This window comes from Notothenia coriiceps, unplaced genomic scaffold (assembly GCF_000735185.1).
Source record: "Notothenia coriiceps isolate Sejong01 unplaced genomic scaffold, NC01 NC01_scaffold00002405, whole genome shotgun sequence".
NCBI lineage: Eukaryota > Metazoa > Chordata > Actinopteri > Perciformes > Nototheniidae > Notothenia > Notothenia coriiceps.
Window position 1 is genome coordinate 60,777 of NW_011335106.1, and position 20,251 is coordinate 81,027.

The window sequence follows — 20,251 nt, forward strand, 5'->3', positions numbered from 1 at the left end:
ATCCTTGGTTGGTGCGAAGGAGTTTGCTTATTTAGGCAGAAGCACTACTCCTCAATTGTATCCATACATGTCTTGATTTTGTAGCACTTGGAATTATTAGATTGAATGACAGTATGAGGTGTAGAAACTAACCAATGGTTACACAGTTTTCAGAAAAAAGTATATTGTATATATATATATAGTTATATATAGATTTATATTCATTTATAAGCTTTTTAAAATAGCACAGTAAACACTTTGCACACATGATAAAAACCACTGAGTGTGTCTGATTGTTTATGTATAGGCCAATGGCATCAAGGGAACCATATCCTGGTAAAGGGTCATTTCACTTTCTCTGCAGTCAGCTCAGGAAGGAACTGTTAGTCACTAGTTTAGACATGAGAACATTCATTTGTGATATTTTATTGATAAACTGAACATGTGGATTGTTTTTCTCTCCTTTTGTTCTACGCAGTGTTAAAATCTCCTTCCTGAAGTGGCTAAAGTTAAAAGAGGACTGAACCCGGCTCCTGACAGCATGTTCCTGTCTGTAACAGTACGTTGGAATACTTTAGTCTGCACACTTTAACCACACAGAAAGAACAACAGAAACAAAAAAAAGAGAAGTTATATAAAGACAGTCAAGTCAAAAAACCGGAGATACAGAATTTATAGTACTGCACATCATCTCTGCTCGTCCCCTTGTCCTTCTTTTTTATTTCCCCCGTGTTTTATACCTGTACAACACCTGATCTCTCTCACTCTATGTCTAACCTTCTGCTCAGTTTCTCACTTCCTCTCAATTTTTTTACCCCACACAGTCTCTGTACAGTTGGCTTAGTGGTGACCATAGAAATAGCTAAAGGGCTCCGTGTGACATTGGTTGAAGTTTGTACAGAAACATTATTTTTCTTCGTCATGTAAACAGGCACACACAGATCTCTAGAGGCTAACTCCTCAGTCCAAAAAAAAACAACCCACCTCTGTGGGCTAATGGGTCCCTCTTCAGGTTTTGTATTCCTATGTCCGTTTCAGTTCCTCTAATCTGTCTGCTGATGACTTAATAATTTCACATGTTGAGTGTTTCGGCCCCAGTCTCAGTCCTGCTGAGAGGAATAAGGCCTTGGATTGCTCCTCAAAATATCTTGAGGTTTACAGCTAATCAGTATTTAGTTCTCCTCTTCTCCCCCGGCGACCACTGCCAAGGCTTTGTTACAGTTCGCGCCCAAGATAATGAAGCTTAACCAAGGTTGCTTTTGTCCAGGTTACTGTTTGTGTAGTTTTATGTTGCTGTCTCCGGTATCAGCGTTGGTGGTTTTAGCACAGAAATTCACGCTGTCTCCGACAGGTCTACGTGGAACGAGCTAGCAAATCCTTTTGCGGGCTGAAAACACAGAGAACACACTTGTTAAAGACAAATGGCACCCGATCCCTTGAGACTCTTTGGTGACACAATCGGCTCGAAATACCGTCTCTTGAAGGATACGTGCCACAAAGGACTCTCTGTGAAGTTATTTATATACCCTAAAGGCTGGTCCTCACAGTTTTAATGGCAAACTAATTTGGGAATTGGGTAAAAAACATGTCCATCAGTAAAGATAAACATTTGAAATGTGGTGGCTACATAATGCATGCCAGAAAATAAACAGAGCACTAATTGCTTCATTAATTATCTATAAATGGCTCATTAAACATTCATAAACCCTTTATCAAGGCAACCCTGGTGATCAGAGCAACGCCAAAGCCAGTAGCATGCGGTGCTATTTTTAAAGTAGAACATGATGCCAATTGGTTAATAGAGCTGCAGCCTCTGGGACTATTCCCATCGTTTTCACACTCTGATGAACAACAGAACCTTTCCAGTTTCAACGGGTGGTCAATTTATTTCAAAAAGACCTGGAAAGATGGATGATATCAAATGAGTAAAATATTAAACGATTAATAGAGTTGTGAGTTTTTTGGACAGAGCGAGTATGGAGTGCATTTATCCTAACCCCTTCGAGGCAGACGAGATGAGCAGACGCACAGGTAGCTATATTTGGAGCATAGCACACTCTAGCACCTAAAGGCTAAATACAAATTATTTTTCCTGATGTGCGAGAGGAAGATTGCTTGGGTCTGTTTGCTAAGACGCAAACAAGGAGTGGGGGGGAAAGCAGGTTATAGAGCTTATTGTTTACCTGAGAGACAGTCCACAGCCAGCATGCAGTATCATGGAGGATGGTGGTTAACATGGTGGTGACTTGACTGGAAATGACTTCTCTACTGAATGTGTATATCGAATCCATTCCCTACTCTTAGAGCTAATAGAATATTCATGTAATGTGGGAGCTTGGAAAGCAATTGACATCTACAAGAAATGTCCTGCCAATGATTCCCTGTCTGCGTCTTTAGAATGCCATCTCAATTTATTCCAATGGATATCAATACCTCTTATTAGGCAAATGACGCCTTCCTCATATTGTTATAGTTTTCCTTCTTTCTTGCACACAAACTTGTGTTCGTGATATTACCAACTGAAGAATGTTGACCTCAGTCAGCCCAACCTCACCCACCATTCTTTATGTCAGGTATTGATTCACTAGCAAGCAAGTATAGATACTTGACACTTCCTTTTTAGAACAAATGGACTTCAATCCTTGTGAAAAAGAAGTAGCGTGGGTTGTGTGTTTCACTTTTCGAAGCTATTCAGTAGGGAAGTCATCTTGATCGAGCTTGTTGTTGAGCAAATGGAAAAATATGTCCTTTACAATGAGATGAGCTACCTTTCATTTCCTCTCCATAATCTCACATGATGTTTTAAACAGTACTTGGCATTTTAATTGTGTTTGATGTGTGCTTGTGTTGCTAACCTTTACTTGTATGAGCATCAGATAAAAAAAAAGGCTTATTGGGGAGGATTTCATGGGGAATTTAAAGAAAGGTAAAAAAGAAAGAAAAGGGGCCACAACAGTTTATCATGAGTCTGTATTAAATTATTTTATTATAAATGACATGTTCACAGAAATGATTTAGGGTTAGGATGGCGTTAAATTGAATTTATCAAAGTGGGTTTTGGAGGATAGGGAGTTAGCAATAATATATTACATTTTACATTCAACAAAAAAATCATAAATTACAAAATAAAAAGCGTTACAACAAAACATAAAGCTGTGTTTAAAAAAGAAAAAAATATATAGATAGATAAGCAACATAAAAAAGTCCCGATCAGAATCAAAAAGGCAGATTCATGGTCCCCTGATTTAGTATCTGTTCTGGACCAGACCAAAGTCATAGGGTCCCAGGGAATTTTCATACTGATACTCACAGAGAAAGGTGGGTTTGTATGGTAGGGTCCCCCTATCATACTCTTTCCTCTCTAGCGTGCTGGAGCTGTACTGCGGCTGTTGCTGATGGAGGTGATGGTGAAGGCTTTGGTGTGACTGTGACCTTTGACCGTCCTTGCCAAAGGTTGAGAATGACCTATCGTTGGACGAGGCGGTGGACGAGGCCATGGTGAGTTGATCGGGCAGGTTGACGGAGGAGGGTACCTCAGTGTCGGGCAACGTGGCGTCCATGCCGGGGACGTGCAGGTTGCTGCGGTAGTCCGGCCCCTGGCGCCCATCGGACGGCACAAAGGAGGGCATCCAGCAGCGGTCCGAGTGACCCAGGGCCTTGCACTCCTCCGTGCAGTTGGAGAACAGGTCAGCGCCTGCAGTGAGGTCACAGATCAGGGTAGATGGAAAAATATGAGAGGGTTGGGCGTCGGGAGAGGTGAAAATGTGAGATCAGAGAGATGTAAGGATGATAAGTAAGAGGGAGGAGAGGGAGAAGCAGATATTTGGAGTGGAAAAGGCGAGATGGAGGAGATGAATGAAAGAAACCAGAAGAGAGAACACAAGTTAGTAATCATTTGCCAATGTTGCAAGCAGAATAAGTGCAGCAAAAGCTATTCATCAAAGAAACAAGGCCAACATTGATGAAGCGAATTGTTTGTTTTCCTCCTCACCTCATTCATTCCCAATGAAATGTGCAATCAAAATGATGTGAAAACATTTCAACCACCCCACTCTCAACATCAACATCCTCCGACTCACCATTGATTCCCAAACACCAAGAGATCAAAATGTGAATCCATATCCCATCATCTTCAAACACAGAAAAAATGAAAAACGCAAATTCTCGCAAGAAAAGTGCCTCAGATAAGCAACACAATATTTACTAATTGCTTAATCACACTCTTACAGCAATCATCTCTATACACACCGACAAAGTGTGTAATTGCCACGGAGCTAATGCAGATGACAAAACAAAGACAACACAAAAAAATTAAATTGACATCTTTAATCATATCATAGAATACCCCACACAGTCCTGCAATTGGAACAAAAGAGGTACCAGTTATGTAAATTAGTTGATTTTAGAGAGAATAGAGAGAGAAGAGAATACCAAGAAAATTATAAAAGGGAAGAGAAAGCACCAATAGATATAAACATTCATCTTAGTAAAGGGACTCTGCAGCCATTTTTTTACTCATTCGCAGACCGGAATTTGTAGTTATTTCTCGGTGTTCCAGTTATTTCCCGATTTTCCAGCAAAGCCATGTGGGAAAGCACGTCGGAATGGCAGGATCAAAGCGCAGACGAGCAGTTTAGGGTCCAAGGAGGAAAGCGATACATCACTGAGACTGAAAAGGGAACGAGAGAACTCCAGAAACTAGACAATCTTTAATCTGTTATTCCCCAAGGGCTGAGAGGCCTTCAGATCAAAGGGTCCATTTACACAAATCTATCCGACTGATCCATTCCACTGATAATGCCTCTGTACCTCTATAACTAAAAGCAGACGGGCGCACACACAAACAATGTAATGCAAGCGTATACATATCAATAGATATTATACTACAGAGAAAGATAAGTAGAGTGTGTATCACTTTTAATAATCAGCATAAATCAATCCAGCCATCTCATTGAAGTAACAAGATATCTGAACCCTACGAACCCTTTCAGAGTCATTTCAGTGCATTTTTATTTCACCCATTGTTGCCTTTTTCCCCTCGAAGGAAATCACACAGTTATGGCTTCAAATGGGGGAAAGTGAAAAAAAATCTATTTTTATTGCAGATATACTGTCAGTAATGATTAAAAAAAGAAAACAGATATCTGGCAATGATATATAACGTCATTTTGATGTTTTTAATTTGACAGGAGTTTTATTAGGTTCACTTTTTACCATAGGACATGATATATAATATTATATTAAGCTTCACCTTAACTTGCAGCTTTAAGTAAATAAAGTATAGTAAAATCCCATCCACATTCTTCTCTGTTTATATTAAGACCTGATTTTAGAATAGGAACCAGATTACGGATTACACGAAGGGAGGGAGCCGAGTATAGAGAATGTGTCACAGGGAAATGATCCCCCAAAAGATGAATAGGGCCCCTTTTTGTGCGGCTACATCGTGTTTCTCAGGCCACATACATACCTGCAGATATACATAATTTGTCATGCTCAGTATGGGTTTCGGATAGAAAAATCTGTATCTTTAGTTAACACAGTTGACTGCTAAAACTTAAATCAAAATGAGGCTGTAAAACACATGCAAATGCAGCGTTACCTACTGTCTCTATCAGAGAAACTACACCTTATTTCAGGAAGGGTTAAAGGTTCAACAAAACAGCAAAAAAGTAAACGCATCTACTTATTTTTCTACTTTTGTAATTATATTGAGTTACAATCACTATGGAAACTGTGATGAACATTGTCATCATTATTTTGTAAATGTAGTTTTACAGTAAAGGGGACCTATTATGCAAAATCCACTTTGTCATGTATTTTATACATAAACATGTGTCCCCTCTGTGGAAAGAGATTCTGAAGGTTTCAGGAACAAAGATTCTCTCTCTTTTTGTCCTGATCCATTTATATAAAAACCTCTCTGAAAATGAGCTGATCAGATTTTAACCACTTTATGATGTCATAACGATGTTTTGTCTTGAGTTTTGTAGGTTTGGGTGTTTTTGCTGTTTTCCATGTCATGTTTCCCTTTGGGTTATTGTCTTGTCATTTTCCCTGTGTTTTTCCTCTTGTCATTAGTTTCCCTGGTGTGTCAAATGGTCTGATTATGTTCACCTGGGCCCCTGTGTTTTCTCCTCCCTCCTCACCTGTGTCTTGTTGTGTGATTGAGTCTTGTGTGTATTTAAGTTCTGGGTTGTCTGTCTGTCTTGGTCGGTTCGTCTTGTTCCCTGACTAGTTCTGCGGTGAGTGTTCTGTTTGTCATTGCATAGAAATATCATAGCCTTGAAATAAAGGAATTTTCAGTTTGTATCTGCATTTGGGTCCTGCTTGTTTCNNCCCCACCTTATCACCTGACTCTCCTCCGAGAGCACCATTGTTTAACCAGATATCTCTCAGAGGGGCGTGGGGAGTGGCTCCTTATTTTCATCTAAAGTAACAGACAGAGAATCAGCACTTTGGAAACAGGGCTGAAACAGAGGGGATTATGGGATGCTGCAATGCATGATCAGTATAATAGGGGACCTTTAATACAACTTGAATTAAATAAACAATGACTTTTATTTATGGGAAATAGATCATAGATGTATACATATATGCGTATTAGTTGTTATTTTTCATGTTCTAAAGCCAAAAGGAAATAAGTAATTAAGGAAATTGGAATAAAAGTTAAAAGGGTCGATTTGGTCCAAATAAAGACCTTTCTGATATAACTTAGTACCAGAACAGATACTGAATATAAAGGCAAAACTAACCTTGACTCAATCCGCTATTATAATAATGCAAGTTCTAATTGCCAATGTCATCTGGTCCACATGTAAATACCATCTATTATTTACGGCAGCACTGTCAACACACTGTCTAAGGCCTACTGTTGTGTGCATGGTGTGGATCTAATCGTGTTGCTAATTCAGGCCTCACAGGGAGCGAGACGGGCAACAAAGACTGTGCCGTGGCCAAAGAGCCAGAGGAGACACGAGTCTCACAGACAAGGGACAGCAAGGGCCAAACAGCCGGGGGCGGGGGGGAGTCACAGATTTCACAGAGAGAGACAGCAGGCAGGAGAATCAGCAATACTGCAGGAACCATAAGGAAGGAGAGGGGAGACCCGGGCTATCACAGATGGAAACAGCAATGGCCAGAAAAGACAGGGGGGGAGACCCATATTGGGCACGAGAGTAGGGTTACATAGAGGTGGGCTGGGAGGGAGATACATTTAAGTACTTGAAATAAAATAAAAACTCCAATTAAACATGATCTTTTATGTTTTCCATCATATGGATTTTTGACAGGGTTGGAGTACCCTCTTATCGAACTATGCAGGGTCATGTGTCGCTGCAGGCTTTTTTGGGGGGTAAAATAATGAATACGAATAGATGCAGAGACGGTTCATGTATGCTTAAACTTGGATTGAATTAATGAATTCAACAGAGGATTAACAGCACAATCTTGTTTTCCTGTGGGATACTACAATCTGGTCTATTTGTAAATAGCTGCATATAAGGGCCGAACATTTATAATAATAATAACACTTTATTTATATAGCGCTTTTCCTGGTGCTCAAATTGCTTTACAAGCAAATATAGAACAAATATTGTATTAATTACTTCTATTTTCTATATATTCAATTTTCATTTGTAATGATATTTGGGGTTGTTGAAGTGGGTTTGTATGAGGTGTACAAGTTTAGTTTTCTAAACTGGGGGTGTGCAGACACCATCTGTACACTAACTATGAATGATTACCTCATGCCATCCCATTTTCAAGATCCCAACCTATCCCTTGAACGTATTGTATTTGGTTTAGCAATTTTTAGTGTGGCCCTAAAGTATCATGCTAATTTTCAGGTTTCATATTTGTTTTATGTCCGTGCTTTAATTTTCAAAAATTAAAATTAGCACCTCTTTTCACCCTCTGTCTGAAACCAGAGCCCAGTCTCCTCTGATTGGTTAGCTGGCCGGCTCTGTTGTGATTAGTCAGACTAAGACAAAGGACTCCAATTGGGGGCGTTTCAGGCAGGGTGAGAGTGTGTGGGGAAGACACTCCCTCTGGAGGGAACTTTGGGATTTTAGCCTTTGTAGACCAATAACATGAAAGAAAAAAACATATAGCACACTACAGGAAACTGGAAACCCCATATGGCCTCTAACAATAACCCTTCGCTCTGTTTACCTGTGTGTTTTCTGCCAAATGGTTTGTCTTATCACCTCCTTGCATGTGCAGGTTGTGGGTCAATTGTAGCTCAGACTCAGAGAAATTATAAGGTTCAGAAGAAAAAAAATACCTTTAAACTAGAACAGTGCAGCACTCTGGGACTACAGAACTTGAGTGGCGTTAACTTGCATTACCCTCCAACTCACCTCTTGAAACTAATGTATATTTATGGCTGTCTTTAAAGGTCTGGGGGCTTATAAATCATAGTATTTCTGTTAATTCCCACCTTACAGTTAGCCTTTGGCCTTTTAATGGACCTTCCGGCAAATTAATGTCCTCCACGGACACACAAGGGTGTTGAGCTCGGGCCCTCGCAATCATCTCTGTGCTGTTAAAGCGAAGATAAAGCGTTCCGTAGACACAGTGCTTACGCCTCAAAATGTGCAAACAAATAAGCTGAGACACCCAGGAAAAACCCAGACACCCAGGTGCAAAACTAAACGCACATGCAAGATAAAGGAACAGAGTTAATGCCGAAGGATTAAGAGAAAGCTCAGTTTGTTCCAAATGTCTCATCTCCTAGTATATTATTAAGCAGGCACAAGGAGCGTATTGTTCTCTGGAGATGATGTATAAATATATTCTGCAGAAAGCCCTGTTAAATCACGCTCTGAGAAACTTTTGGCTTTCAAACTACTCAATATTGTTTTGGCCTGTCGACTCAGTCTTAAAAAGACATCGATATCACCACATACATTTGCGGACACACTTAAAAACAGTCTCTTGACGCGGGGATATGTAAATATACACAAGCTAACAGACAGAAAGGCCATGTGCACATGACACCCGGTGGCTGTTGATTCCCTTGAAGCACCTTTTCTTCCTTTGGCAGAAAACCAAACAACAACTAAAAGCGGTGACTGGCAATGACAGGCCCTGCCAGCAGCACCGTCTCTCATTGTGACTTCATCAGGCAGGAAAAACAGACACACAAACGCACACACACGCACAAGGAGAGGTAAAGACGACGCCACACAATGCAAACACAATCTACTTGCTAATATGCAATCAGCACTTCTGTTCCTTTTTCCCCAATTACATCCCGGAGTGTTTCCGAAATCCCACGTTGGTGGGATTTGACTAATTGTGCTGCCTGACATAGATCCAGCAACTGGGAGTAGGTAAAACAAATTATAGGGAAAACTGGTGAATTCACACCATGTGGGCACATATCTGCTGCAATCAGGTCTGTCTCGGTTTTCGTAGCCCCCCCTCTGTATATCACCCTCACTGTCTCTGGTTATTTTCTCTCACTTTCAATCCTTTCTGCTTGGCTCTTCCTGTCTCTTTATCTCTTTTTCCCTCAAAAAAAAGAACATCCATCCCCCAGGTAAAGGGTGTCTTCTATCCATACGTCTGTTTTTCATCTTGTCCTCCACTGTTCCGGAGAGAATACAGACACACAACATCAATATTTGGACAGCAGCTCAGGCCAGCAGAGGAGTAGCATAGCTTTCTTGCACAGGTTGGCCTGTGAGACCGTGATGAACAAACCAGAGACCTCCCAGGGCCAAAACAGAGCAAGATGGCTCCCACCATATCCAGTGATGACAGTGAGAGATATTGTTCAGACTCTTGGAAAGGCAGCTACCATTTTCCATTTTTTGTTATACGGCTCCTGAGTTGGGAGGGAGAGCCAAGATGGCCGCTTGCCCTAACAGTGTCTGTTTGATTAATACGGCCCTTTGTAATGTAGGAGCAAAGATTCTGGATGACCACTGATTATTGATCTGTAGTTTGTATGCTTTTCATCACTTAGGAAGTGGAAGTCAATGTCCAAGATACAATCTGATCATGACTTAGCTCCCCATTAGTGGTAATAGTGGTATATTACAACGGGTATTGTTTCTTAGTTTTAGCAATCAATTTGAACAGTCCTTGATCTGGTTCGTCTGTTTTTCAATAGGATTACAGAACCACTACTGGCCCGATTTTCATGAAACTTGGTGGAAGGGTCTAGCATGGGCCAAGGAAGAAGCCATTCCATTTTCGATTGGATCCAATAATGAGTAAAACATACACATGTGTTTTCATACTTGTTGAAAGAGCACTGGCCAATGACTCTCCAAATGCCCTTCTAGTTATACCATTGTAATGGTCAGTAATGAGTAATTGTGACATTAGGAGAACTAAATACAGATCAATAAAGAACAGTTCTAAGCCATATAATATCATACTAAATATAAGCCATATAAGTCTTATACATGAACCAGTGGGGTGTTTCTATTAACCAAAGTATATCATAGCACATAATAGGCATTTTAAGTTCCATAACTTCTCTAAATAAGTTTTCTACTTTAGTTTATTTAACCTATGTTAGCAAACAAGTAACAACACACAGATCACATATCTTATTCCTCATGGACAGGGTTGGTACCAAATGATCTAAATCACTTTATTTGGAAGTATAAGTGAGAGTAATTAGACCCAAAATGTTGGTAAAAATTATATCCTTTTTCTGAAAATAAAAGCCGATGCGAAGGTTTCTTTAATTACGAATCGCTCTAATATCAGGTTAGAAAAAAGCGTCTTACTGTATAGAAGACTATGAGAGAATTACCGTACTCCTCACTTCATTTAAATACCTCAGTAAACCTTTTCCTAATGATTTTATGGTATCAATTGCTAGTTTAAAATCTTCTCAAGTACAGTATGATGTTAGAATAGGGTATGCTTCAGGGTTAAAACCTCAAAATGTAGAGAAAATGTGTAATCAAGAGGAATTACTGTTGCCAGAATGCATGCATATATGTTCCATGCATGTAAGTTAAGCATTGCAGCATGTCTGGAGCAGATGTTCCCTGATGTCTGAGCAGATCAGTCATGGCCAAAGCGCGATTACTTTTGTCATGACTGAGATTTCCATGAACTGCCTCATGTTCAACTAAATATCCAAGGACCCATTGTAAGAGTACAACTTGTTCTTTCTTTCTTTTGGATCTCATGTTTTCAGCATATTTTAGGCCCTATTCAAGAAGGATCATGACTTCCTTTTTTCTTCCATTTCATAGAAGAACACTTAATGTGCTATTCAGTTCCTTCAGAAAGCCCAGCCTATTCATACCATTCACACATTCACCGAGCCACTCGACGAGATGCGTCAGTGTTTTGCTAATCATTACATTAATGAGTTTGAGTTTTTGATTCATTTCCACACAGAACTCAGTAAGTCACAGTGAATCCACTCCTCCATCGACCTTAACCGCGTTATGAAAAGGTCATGTAATATTTCTTTTTTTTTGTACGTGCTTTGTTTGAGGTAAGAAAGTAATCAAAGAAATCAAGGCAATTAGTTAATCAAATTGATCTTGTCCTTTGTCTACTGTGACTTTAATTGATATTCAACCAGCCAGTCAGTTTGGAAGAAGTGGTGACATCCTAACCTGTAACAGTCTAAATGCAATTTTTTTTTTTTTTTTTTAATGAGGCTATGTTTTTTTATCCAATTTGCTGTCATAGATTTTCTCCTTTTCAAATAGAGATACTGTATTTCCTGTTTGCATCTGCTTGTGGGCTTTTGAAGCCTTACGTTGGACCATTTACTTTCTCTAGCCTTTAGAAGTTGTACTTGTAAGATGTTCTGGTGTCATCTATCCTTATTGAATGATTGTGACATCCTGTGAGTACATTTTCAAAACATTTTCCGGTTCTAGTAACTTGTATTCGAGGACTTTCTGCTGCTATTTCTCTTACATGATCCTAAACTGACTATCTTTGGGTCAAACACATATTGAACTTTGGGAAGCATTATGAACAATTTTCAATATTGATCAGGAAAATAATCAGACATTAAAATAAATAATAAAAAGACATATTGTTGATTAAAATATTAGTTAGGTGCTATAATTCTTTTACACTGCCTTTTTTCAGTTTTTCGCAACTTTATTGTCTTTTGTAAGCATTCTGCCTTTTCACAACTTATTGTCCTTTGCATTCAGCAAGGTCTCCATGCTTTCATTAAGTGAGCTTTTGATATTAAACTAAGACAGTATTTTCGGTGTAATTGATGATGGAGTCAGGGTTCACAGCCCACAGTTTTGTCAGTATCTCTGGCCTGAGAGGAGTGTGTCTCAGAACCCTGTGTGCTAAATTCGTCTGACAGCTGGCTGACATGGGGAAACTGCAACACGGTGCCCGCCACTAATTCATAATCAGCCATCTAATACACCGTTGCCACAGTGATTTAATTGTCCCATTTGTCACGGCTGTTGTTCCCACCACAACAAACGTCAAGATAATGATCATTTCCAGTCTGCCACCCGTCACACAGCCTTCCACATCTGATCGAACGTTTCTTAGGTGCCAATATTATTTTCTTTTTTTGCCAATGAATATGTAATCCTCTCTTGTCTGTCCTTTTTTATTTTTTTATTTTGCTTAATCATTCTTGCCGCCATCTCCTATTAGGTTCATGATGGAAATTAAAGAGGTAAACCAAGTCTTATTCGGATCTAACAATAAAAAAAAGGCTGGGAGGTCTTGCAGTCAATCAATAGTGCTTTGGCTCCTGACACAGCGGTACCTCACTCCAGACACGCTGCCTTCAGAAAAGCCATTTGCCAACTTTTTTTAAGGTATCTGCTGATATCCAATCCTCACAGGCAAGCGTCCCTTTGATTTAAAACCTAGTCAAGAGACTTATTTTCTAAAGTGTCAGACGAGCGGCCGAGCGGGAAGCCACGGCAGGTGTAGTTGATGATATGCCAACTGGAAATGGTTTTCCCCTTGATTTGAAATATTCCGAGGTGCACCAAAAGGGAGAGTGTGCCGCGCTGGTCCCATGAGGAAGCCTTCTATCCAGCCCTCCTTTGATAATTGCTATGCAAAGGTTCTAGAAATGAATTACTGATCAGCCGAGTGTTGCGGAGAGCCAACGTGTGGGGGAGACAGAATGAGGGATGAGACCCTGCCACAAAACCCTGAAATAGAATATGTGTGTGTGACAAACACACATCCACAATAAGAGTGTACACACTGTTGGTGCATGCTCTGCATATATGTGCATATGAATGTGCACATCCATATTTACTTATGCAAACGCTGCAGAAATTCATGGCAAATACACGTGCCATACTTAGCTTTTAGTCTTAGTCAACTAAGATTTATTTTTACCATCCTTTTTTTTATGGTGAAGAACCTTATCAGAACATCTTTAGTAAACACGAGATTTAGAATGGTGGACCATTTGGTAGAGCTGGCAGTCCCTTTATTCTTGTTATCACCCCTATCTCACACTTTCATATGGGAAGATCACTTATAAAGGCTAAACTGGTCCGAACAATTCGTAAAAGAAGAAGATTGTAGGTGGTGCTCTTGCATGATTCTTGGTGGAACAACTTCATTTTAGAAATGTTGTTGATTAAGTCACTTGATCCAAGCTTTTGTACAAACATTGGGCGAGTTGGACTGAGATAGTGCGGTCGTCTTTCAATCGGCATGGCCAACGGTGTGTGAATGTTAGCAAGTGGCACACTGCTCTCTATCAACGATGTGTGAATGTTAGCTTACTAAAGCAATTGGCACACTGCTCTGTATCAATGGGGTGTGAATGTTTGAATGATAACTTAAGAAGAGGAGGTTGAAAGGACTGGATACAATGCTGTATAAAATATGTTCCATTTGTCGTCAAAATCGCATGTTAGTTGACTTATCATTTATTTAATTGTGGACAGCTTGATATGTAACCAGCATGAAACCCCTATACACACAAAACACACACACATGTCATACAACCCACAGTAGCCAAACAATAATGTTCTCATCCCTAAAAGGAGTCTCTTGTATGCCTATATAGAGGCAGTATGCAGTGCTCATGGCAGAGTGCTAGGCACTAGCTACCACTCTATCTCTCTTTAAACTGAATCTCATTTAAGCTTTCCATAGCCCCGCCTCAAAGGACTCAATACAGACATCATCACCTAGCCTCTCTTTCTCCTACACAAAACACACACAAGCGGATTACATACAGGTATTATACGCCTACATATTAATCCAGTCAATGGCATACCTTTTATAGACACACACACACTCACACACACACACACACACACACACACACACACACACACACACACACACACACACACACACACACACACACACACACACATCCTCTCGGGACTTGTGTTGCGCGTGACCTGGGTGGATAACAGACTTTGACGTGAAGCAGACACAGAGCGTGAATCTCTGTAGATATGTATGATCTGGGTTGAATCATGGGTCTTTTTCCACTTTCAGTGATGGCTGATTCAAGCTGCTCTTACCTCATTAGAGAGAATGCTGCCGTTGGATATGATGTCCGGCTGCTGGTCACTGTAACCCGTCACTATGGCGCCGCAGGGGTTGGTGTGATCCGTATCCGTGCTGCGGGAGGGGCTGCACGGTTTCAGGAACATCAGATCCGTTTTGGCTGACTCCGGTGTCAGACACACCTGGTAGCAGTAGGAGTTCTGGTTCTGGTGGTGGGAGCCGAAGCCCCCTCCCACGCCGCCCACACCAGACTCCTCCACGGGCACCTGCCCCACGGGCCCGACCCCTGACGTCACGTTGGTGCTCTGGACCAACATGATGTCGGATTTGCTCAGCTTCTTCTGCTTCCGGCCGCGGGCCTGCCTGCTGCAGCACGAGCCACAGCACATGCAGCACTCTCCGGCTAGCAGGCACGTGTACAGGTCGATCTTCTTGTCCTTTTGGCAGCGCACGGCCAGCACGATCATGGCCAGGAGGAAGATGAATGACACAGAGCCCAGGGCAATGATGAGGATGAGGGTGAGGTCAAGGGAGGTCTCCTTCGCCTTGGAGGCCGAGCCGCGGTCCCCACTGCGGCCCTCCACCACGCTGTCCACTAATATTACACTCACGCTCGCAGAAGAGGAGAGAGGGGGCTGCCCGTGGTCTCTCACCTCGATCAGAAGGTCGTAGTAGCCCTGCGGGTCCCTCTTGGGGGAGATCCTGCGGGCTGTCCTCAGCTCCCCCGTCCTCCAGTCCATGCGGAACATCCCCATCTCGTTGCCCCGCAGAATGCTGTAGGACAGCCGTGCGTTCTCGCCATCATCCGAATCCATAGCCATGATGCGCGTCACCAGGTACCCGGGCTCAGCAGAGCGCGGCAGGTGCTCTTTAGCTGTGCCGTTCTTACCGATGGGGGCTATAACAGTGGGTGCGTTGTCATTCTGGTCCACTATGATCACATTGACAGTGGCGTTAGAGAAGAGCTCGGGAGCTCCACCGTCTTTAGCATGCACCATGAAACTAAATTCCTTCAGCAGCTCGTAGTCAAAAGAGCGCAGCGCGTAAAGATAGCCGGTGTCCTGGTTTATGGATACATACGTGTCCACGGACATGCCCTGTATTTCACACTCCAATATGGAGTAGGTAATGAGAGCGTTTTGTCCTATATCAGGGTCCATGGCACTCACAGCGTGGATGAAAGCCCCGGGCACGTTATTCTCAGTCACATAAACATCATAAACAGCCTGCGTAAAGCGGGGCGCGTTGTCGTTCTCATCGGAGACGTGCACTTTGATGGACTTGCTAGTGGCGAGCGACGGCTGACCCTTATCTTTGGCCACCACGGTGATGGTGTAGGAGTCTGTGTTCTCTCTGTCCAGTGGTCCGTCTGTCACGATAGTGTAGTAGTTTTTAAAGGAGGATTTGAGCTTGAAAGGAACGTCTCCCAAAACCTCGCAGCTCATGTGTCCATTTTCGCCGGAGTCCCGGTCTGAGACGCTAAAAAGTGCGATGACGGTGCCCGGGGCGTCCTGCTCGCTCACGGACTCGGTCACAGTGCTGAAACCAATCTCCGGTGTGTTGTCGTTCACGTCCACGAGTTTCACCAGCACTTTGCAGTGCGCGGGGACCGCGTTAGCTCCCATGTCTTTAGCCTGGACGTAAATTTGGTGCGTGCTGCTCTCCTCGTAGTCCACCTCTCCCGCCACCTCTATCCTACCTGTCCTGGCGTCAATGTTGAATAAGTCCTTTATCCGCGGGGCGTTGTGGCTGCTGAAAGAATAAACTATTTCCCCATTTTGTCCCTCGTCAACATCTGTGGCGTTGAGCTGGATGATCAGAGTACCCACGGGAGAGTTTTCCCGCAGATTCACAGAGTACACTGACTGGTCAAAGGTGGGCGCGTTATCGTTCGAGTCCAGCACTTTAACGACCAGGAGAGCCGTCCCAGTGCGCTGCGGGATGCCCCCATCCACAGCCGTCAGCACGTAGCGGTGCACAGCCTGCTGCTCCCGGTCCAGAGACTTCTCTAGAACCAGCTCCGCGAACTTGTTCCCGTCACTCTGTGTCTGCACGTCAAGGTAAAAATAGTTATTGTTCGTGATGGCATATGTGCTGAGAGCGTTCGTGCCCACGTCCGGGTCGAAGGCGTTCTCTACCGGGAAACGGGTCCCGGGGATGGCACTCTCGGATATTTCCACGGAAATGTCCGTCTCAGGGAAGCTGGGTGGATTGTCGTTGATATCCATCACTTCAATTTCAACGCGAAACAGCTCCAGCGGGTTCTCCAGAAACACCTCCAGGTGCAATAGGCACGGGGTGGTTTGCTTGCAGATTTCTTCTCGGTCGATTTTCTCCTTCACCACAAGCGCTCCGTTCTCTAAGTTCACCTCCAGATAAGGTGTCCGCGAACTGGGCACCGTCTGGAAACGGCGAGCGGAAAGTTTGGTAATGTCCAGCCCCAAATCCTCTGCAATATTCCCAACCACGGAGCCAGGCTCCTGCTCCTCTGGCACGGAGTAGTGTAGCTGAGAAACAGCTCCATGCAGGATGGAGAGAAGGAGTATTAACCAAATCATCTCCTCTCACAAAGTGCACTTCAAGATGAAAAAAAAAAAGTGTTATTCCTTTTTCTTACAATACATTTGCATTTCCCATGTCCTCTGTCCGCAAAAAGGCAGTGAAATAAACAGCAACAAGGCTGCACGATTGTGAAATTCCTCTCCTGTGCCTCGGGTCAGTGGAACATTGTGTCGTTTCAGCTGTGAGAAGCACAGCCATTTGATCCGAGCTCCTCTGTTTTAATCAATTCTGCACCGGTCTGTGAGTTTTGGCGTCAGCGCAAACATTGCAGGCTGCAGCCAGGACGCATAGCCAACACTCCCTGTGCTCAGAACAGACAGCCTCTTCTTCACACAAAGTCACAAAACAACATGGACATTCCACACGAGTAGGGAAAAAAGTCCTGCTTTTACGCACTGCAAATCTACCATAAATGCAACTTCTAAATAAAGCCCCGCGAATCTCTCCCTCTATCTCTCTCTGAGAGCATGTAATCACTGCGCCTAAGCGCTCAAAGCGGATGATGTTTGCAGCTCGGCTTCTGTAAGGCGACTGTGAGCAGCGGGGTTGGTTTTGCGCACAGCTCCTTTCCCCACCAGCCAATGGTATGCTCAAACACCGGCTGTAATGGCACCTGATTGGGGCTGCGCGACGCCAGCCAGAGCACACACCGGGCCCCTCATAACAAAACCAGTTAAGTGCCACTGCGCTCCTCTCTCTTCTCCCCTCTCTCCTCCGGGTCCGGCCTCAGTTGTAGCAGGGAAATTAAATGTTTTACACATCCAGTGAATTAAGGAAGTCGAATAACTGTGGCTGACAGTTCGCAAAGCCTGTGCGGATAAAATTACAACGAGTGCTGGAATTTCTGAAATATCATACTATAAAAAATGCTTTTATTCATTTTAATCATAAAATAATGTTATTTTCTTCACCTCTAGTGTGACGAATGGATGTGAGATTGCTATAAAAAAGTACAATGACTGTCATGAATTTGCCCTTGACGCAATTCAATCTACCCTTCTCTCTCTCTCTCTCACTCTTTCTCAGATAGAAACACAAATGCACAATAGGGGGGCAACAGAAAGCATTTTAAATGAAGTAATATCTCCTGTGTTGTTTGCTCGCGAGCATCAGTGCGATCCGAGGTTCCATCAGAGCAGCATCACACACGACTTCCTTTAATTCAGTGTAATGAAGCACCATGCTTTAGTCCCACCGTGTTGCTAATAGCCTGGAGTCTATTAGTTCCCCTATCTTCCCATTCTTATCATTAACCCCCCCACCGTACTGGCCTTAACTGTAGTGAAGTTGCATCACACCCTAATTTAATTCATAAGGCGTACATTAAAAATGCAAATGGGGAGTAGTAGCGGGGGTCTAACTACTTATTGGAGGATGATGTCAAAAATATGAAAAAGAGTGTAATTGAGGCTAATTAGCATACGTCTCTGACTCCAAATGTAATGCAACAATGTCGGCCAGTTAATGCAAAGCGACGTGCCCATTGTGCGGCGGATTAAACAGCGCGAGATTCGCGATTCTGCATCTCGCCATAGAAGTCAGAAAGAAACAAAAGAGGAGACGTTAGATGAATTTCCAGCCATGTCTGAGCCGGAGCTGTGTGACTGAATCGAGCTGACACTGGAGTCGGATCTCGGAGCAGGAGCGCACAGCAGATCCTCTCTCTTCCTCCCTCTCTCTTTCTACCCCCTCCCTCCCTCTCCCCCTCCCTGGATCCGACAGGGTGTTGCAGAGAGCGACGTCGCCCCCTCGCGTCTGCACACTTTTCCTTTTAAGCACATTACTGTATGAAAGGGGACCAGGGAACTTACTGGTTCTTACTAGGGATGGGAATTGAAAGCAAATGTATATTCGAATATTCGACCTCCAAAAAGACGGTGAACCGATCAACCGAAATGTACATATCCTATACAAAAGAAAATGTGGGGAAAAAAATTGCAAACATCTTTTTTTTTTGGATTTTGGATTCAAATAACTATAGAAACCAAGTCGAATTTGTCAAATGTATTGTACTGGTGATCATAGTTTGTACAGTCGACAGCTATAGGCCTACAGCTTTCTTTCAATAATTGAACTTTTGTAACAGGATTATGTAATCAGGATAACAAGATACAAACCATTAAGGTGACTCTATTCCCTTACAGTTACATACAAAAAAAATCAGGTAATTGTTACATTACTTATAAACAGTATTACTAGCAGTTATTGTCTTTGTTGTAGATTTGAGTTATTCTATGTAATCTGTCTGTAGGCTCATACTTTAAGGGTTAATATTATACGCCCACTGCCTGAATTTTTGTTTTTGTTTTTATTCAGTAGGTGAACGTAAATGTTAATAAAATGGTGTGCCTTAGCTTAACTCTGTATTAAACTAAAGCTGATTATCTTGTATGGACAGATTGCCATGCAATATAAATACATTTGTACATTTACTTTAAATGTTGCAGTTTGAAATGCAAGGCTAATAAAATCAACATACACTGTACTCGAGAAAAGTACATCAAAAATGTACTTCAGAATTTGAGTAAATGTCCTTTTCACAATAGCCTCTGCACTGTTCCTTTGAATATTGTATTAATAATAACATATTTAATTTACATGGCACTTTTCTAGATACTCATAAACATTATTTACAAGCATACAACAACATACAAAGTCCTAGGGAAAAAACAAGTTGCAATGAATTTCATTTAAAAAACAAAAACAAACAGATCATTGAAAAAAAGCAGTGAGATTGGCAGACTAGCTTTAAAAGCCCAACTTTCCTGAGAGTGTCAACTCATCCGGTCATTAAAATCACCAATTCCTCAGATAAAATAAACACAGTATTTGGTTTACTCAACTAGCGTACAGACGTACATGACAGTGTTTAAGGTTCTGTTTGTATGCACAATCTCTGCCACTAAGGCAAGGCAAGGCAAGTTTATTTATATAGCACTTTTCAACACAAGGCAATTCAAAGTGCTTTACAAAAAATGAAAGACATTAAGAAAATGGCATTTAAAATCAGTCATTAAAAAGAAAAGTTAATAAAATAAACATTAAAAGAAAAAATACATGGATAAAAGTTACAGTGCAGTCTAAGATATGAATAGTTCAATTAAAAGCAACGACAAAAAGAAAAGTCTTCAGCCTGGATTTAAAAGTAGTCAGAGTTGCAGCGGACCTGCAGGTTTCTGGGAGTTTGTTCCAGATATTTGGAGCATAATAACTGTACGCTGCTTTAACATGTTTAGTTCTGACTCTG

General features: G+C 42.1%; 1 protein-coding gene across 1 annotated transcript; it reads right to left on the bottom strand.

The window, feature by feature from the left end:
* Positions 1–350: 350 nt before the first annotated feature.
* On the bottom strand, positions 351–17,521 carry LOC104967574 (protocadherin-10-like). The gene is made up of 3 exons (XM_010797076.1): positions 14,457–17,521; positions 3,290–3,743; positions 351–1,366 (listed from the first exon to the last, which is right to left on the bottom strand). Exons 1-3 carry the CDS (start codon positions 16,998–17,000, stop codon positions 1,347–1,349), a joined length of 3,018 nt encoding a protein of 1,005 aa, XP_010795378.1. The 5' UTR covers positions 17,001–17,521; the 3' UTR covers positions 351–1,346.
* Between the last annotated feature and the right edge of the window lie 2,730 nt (positions 17,522–20,251).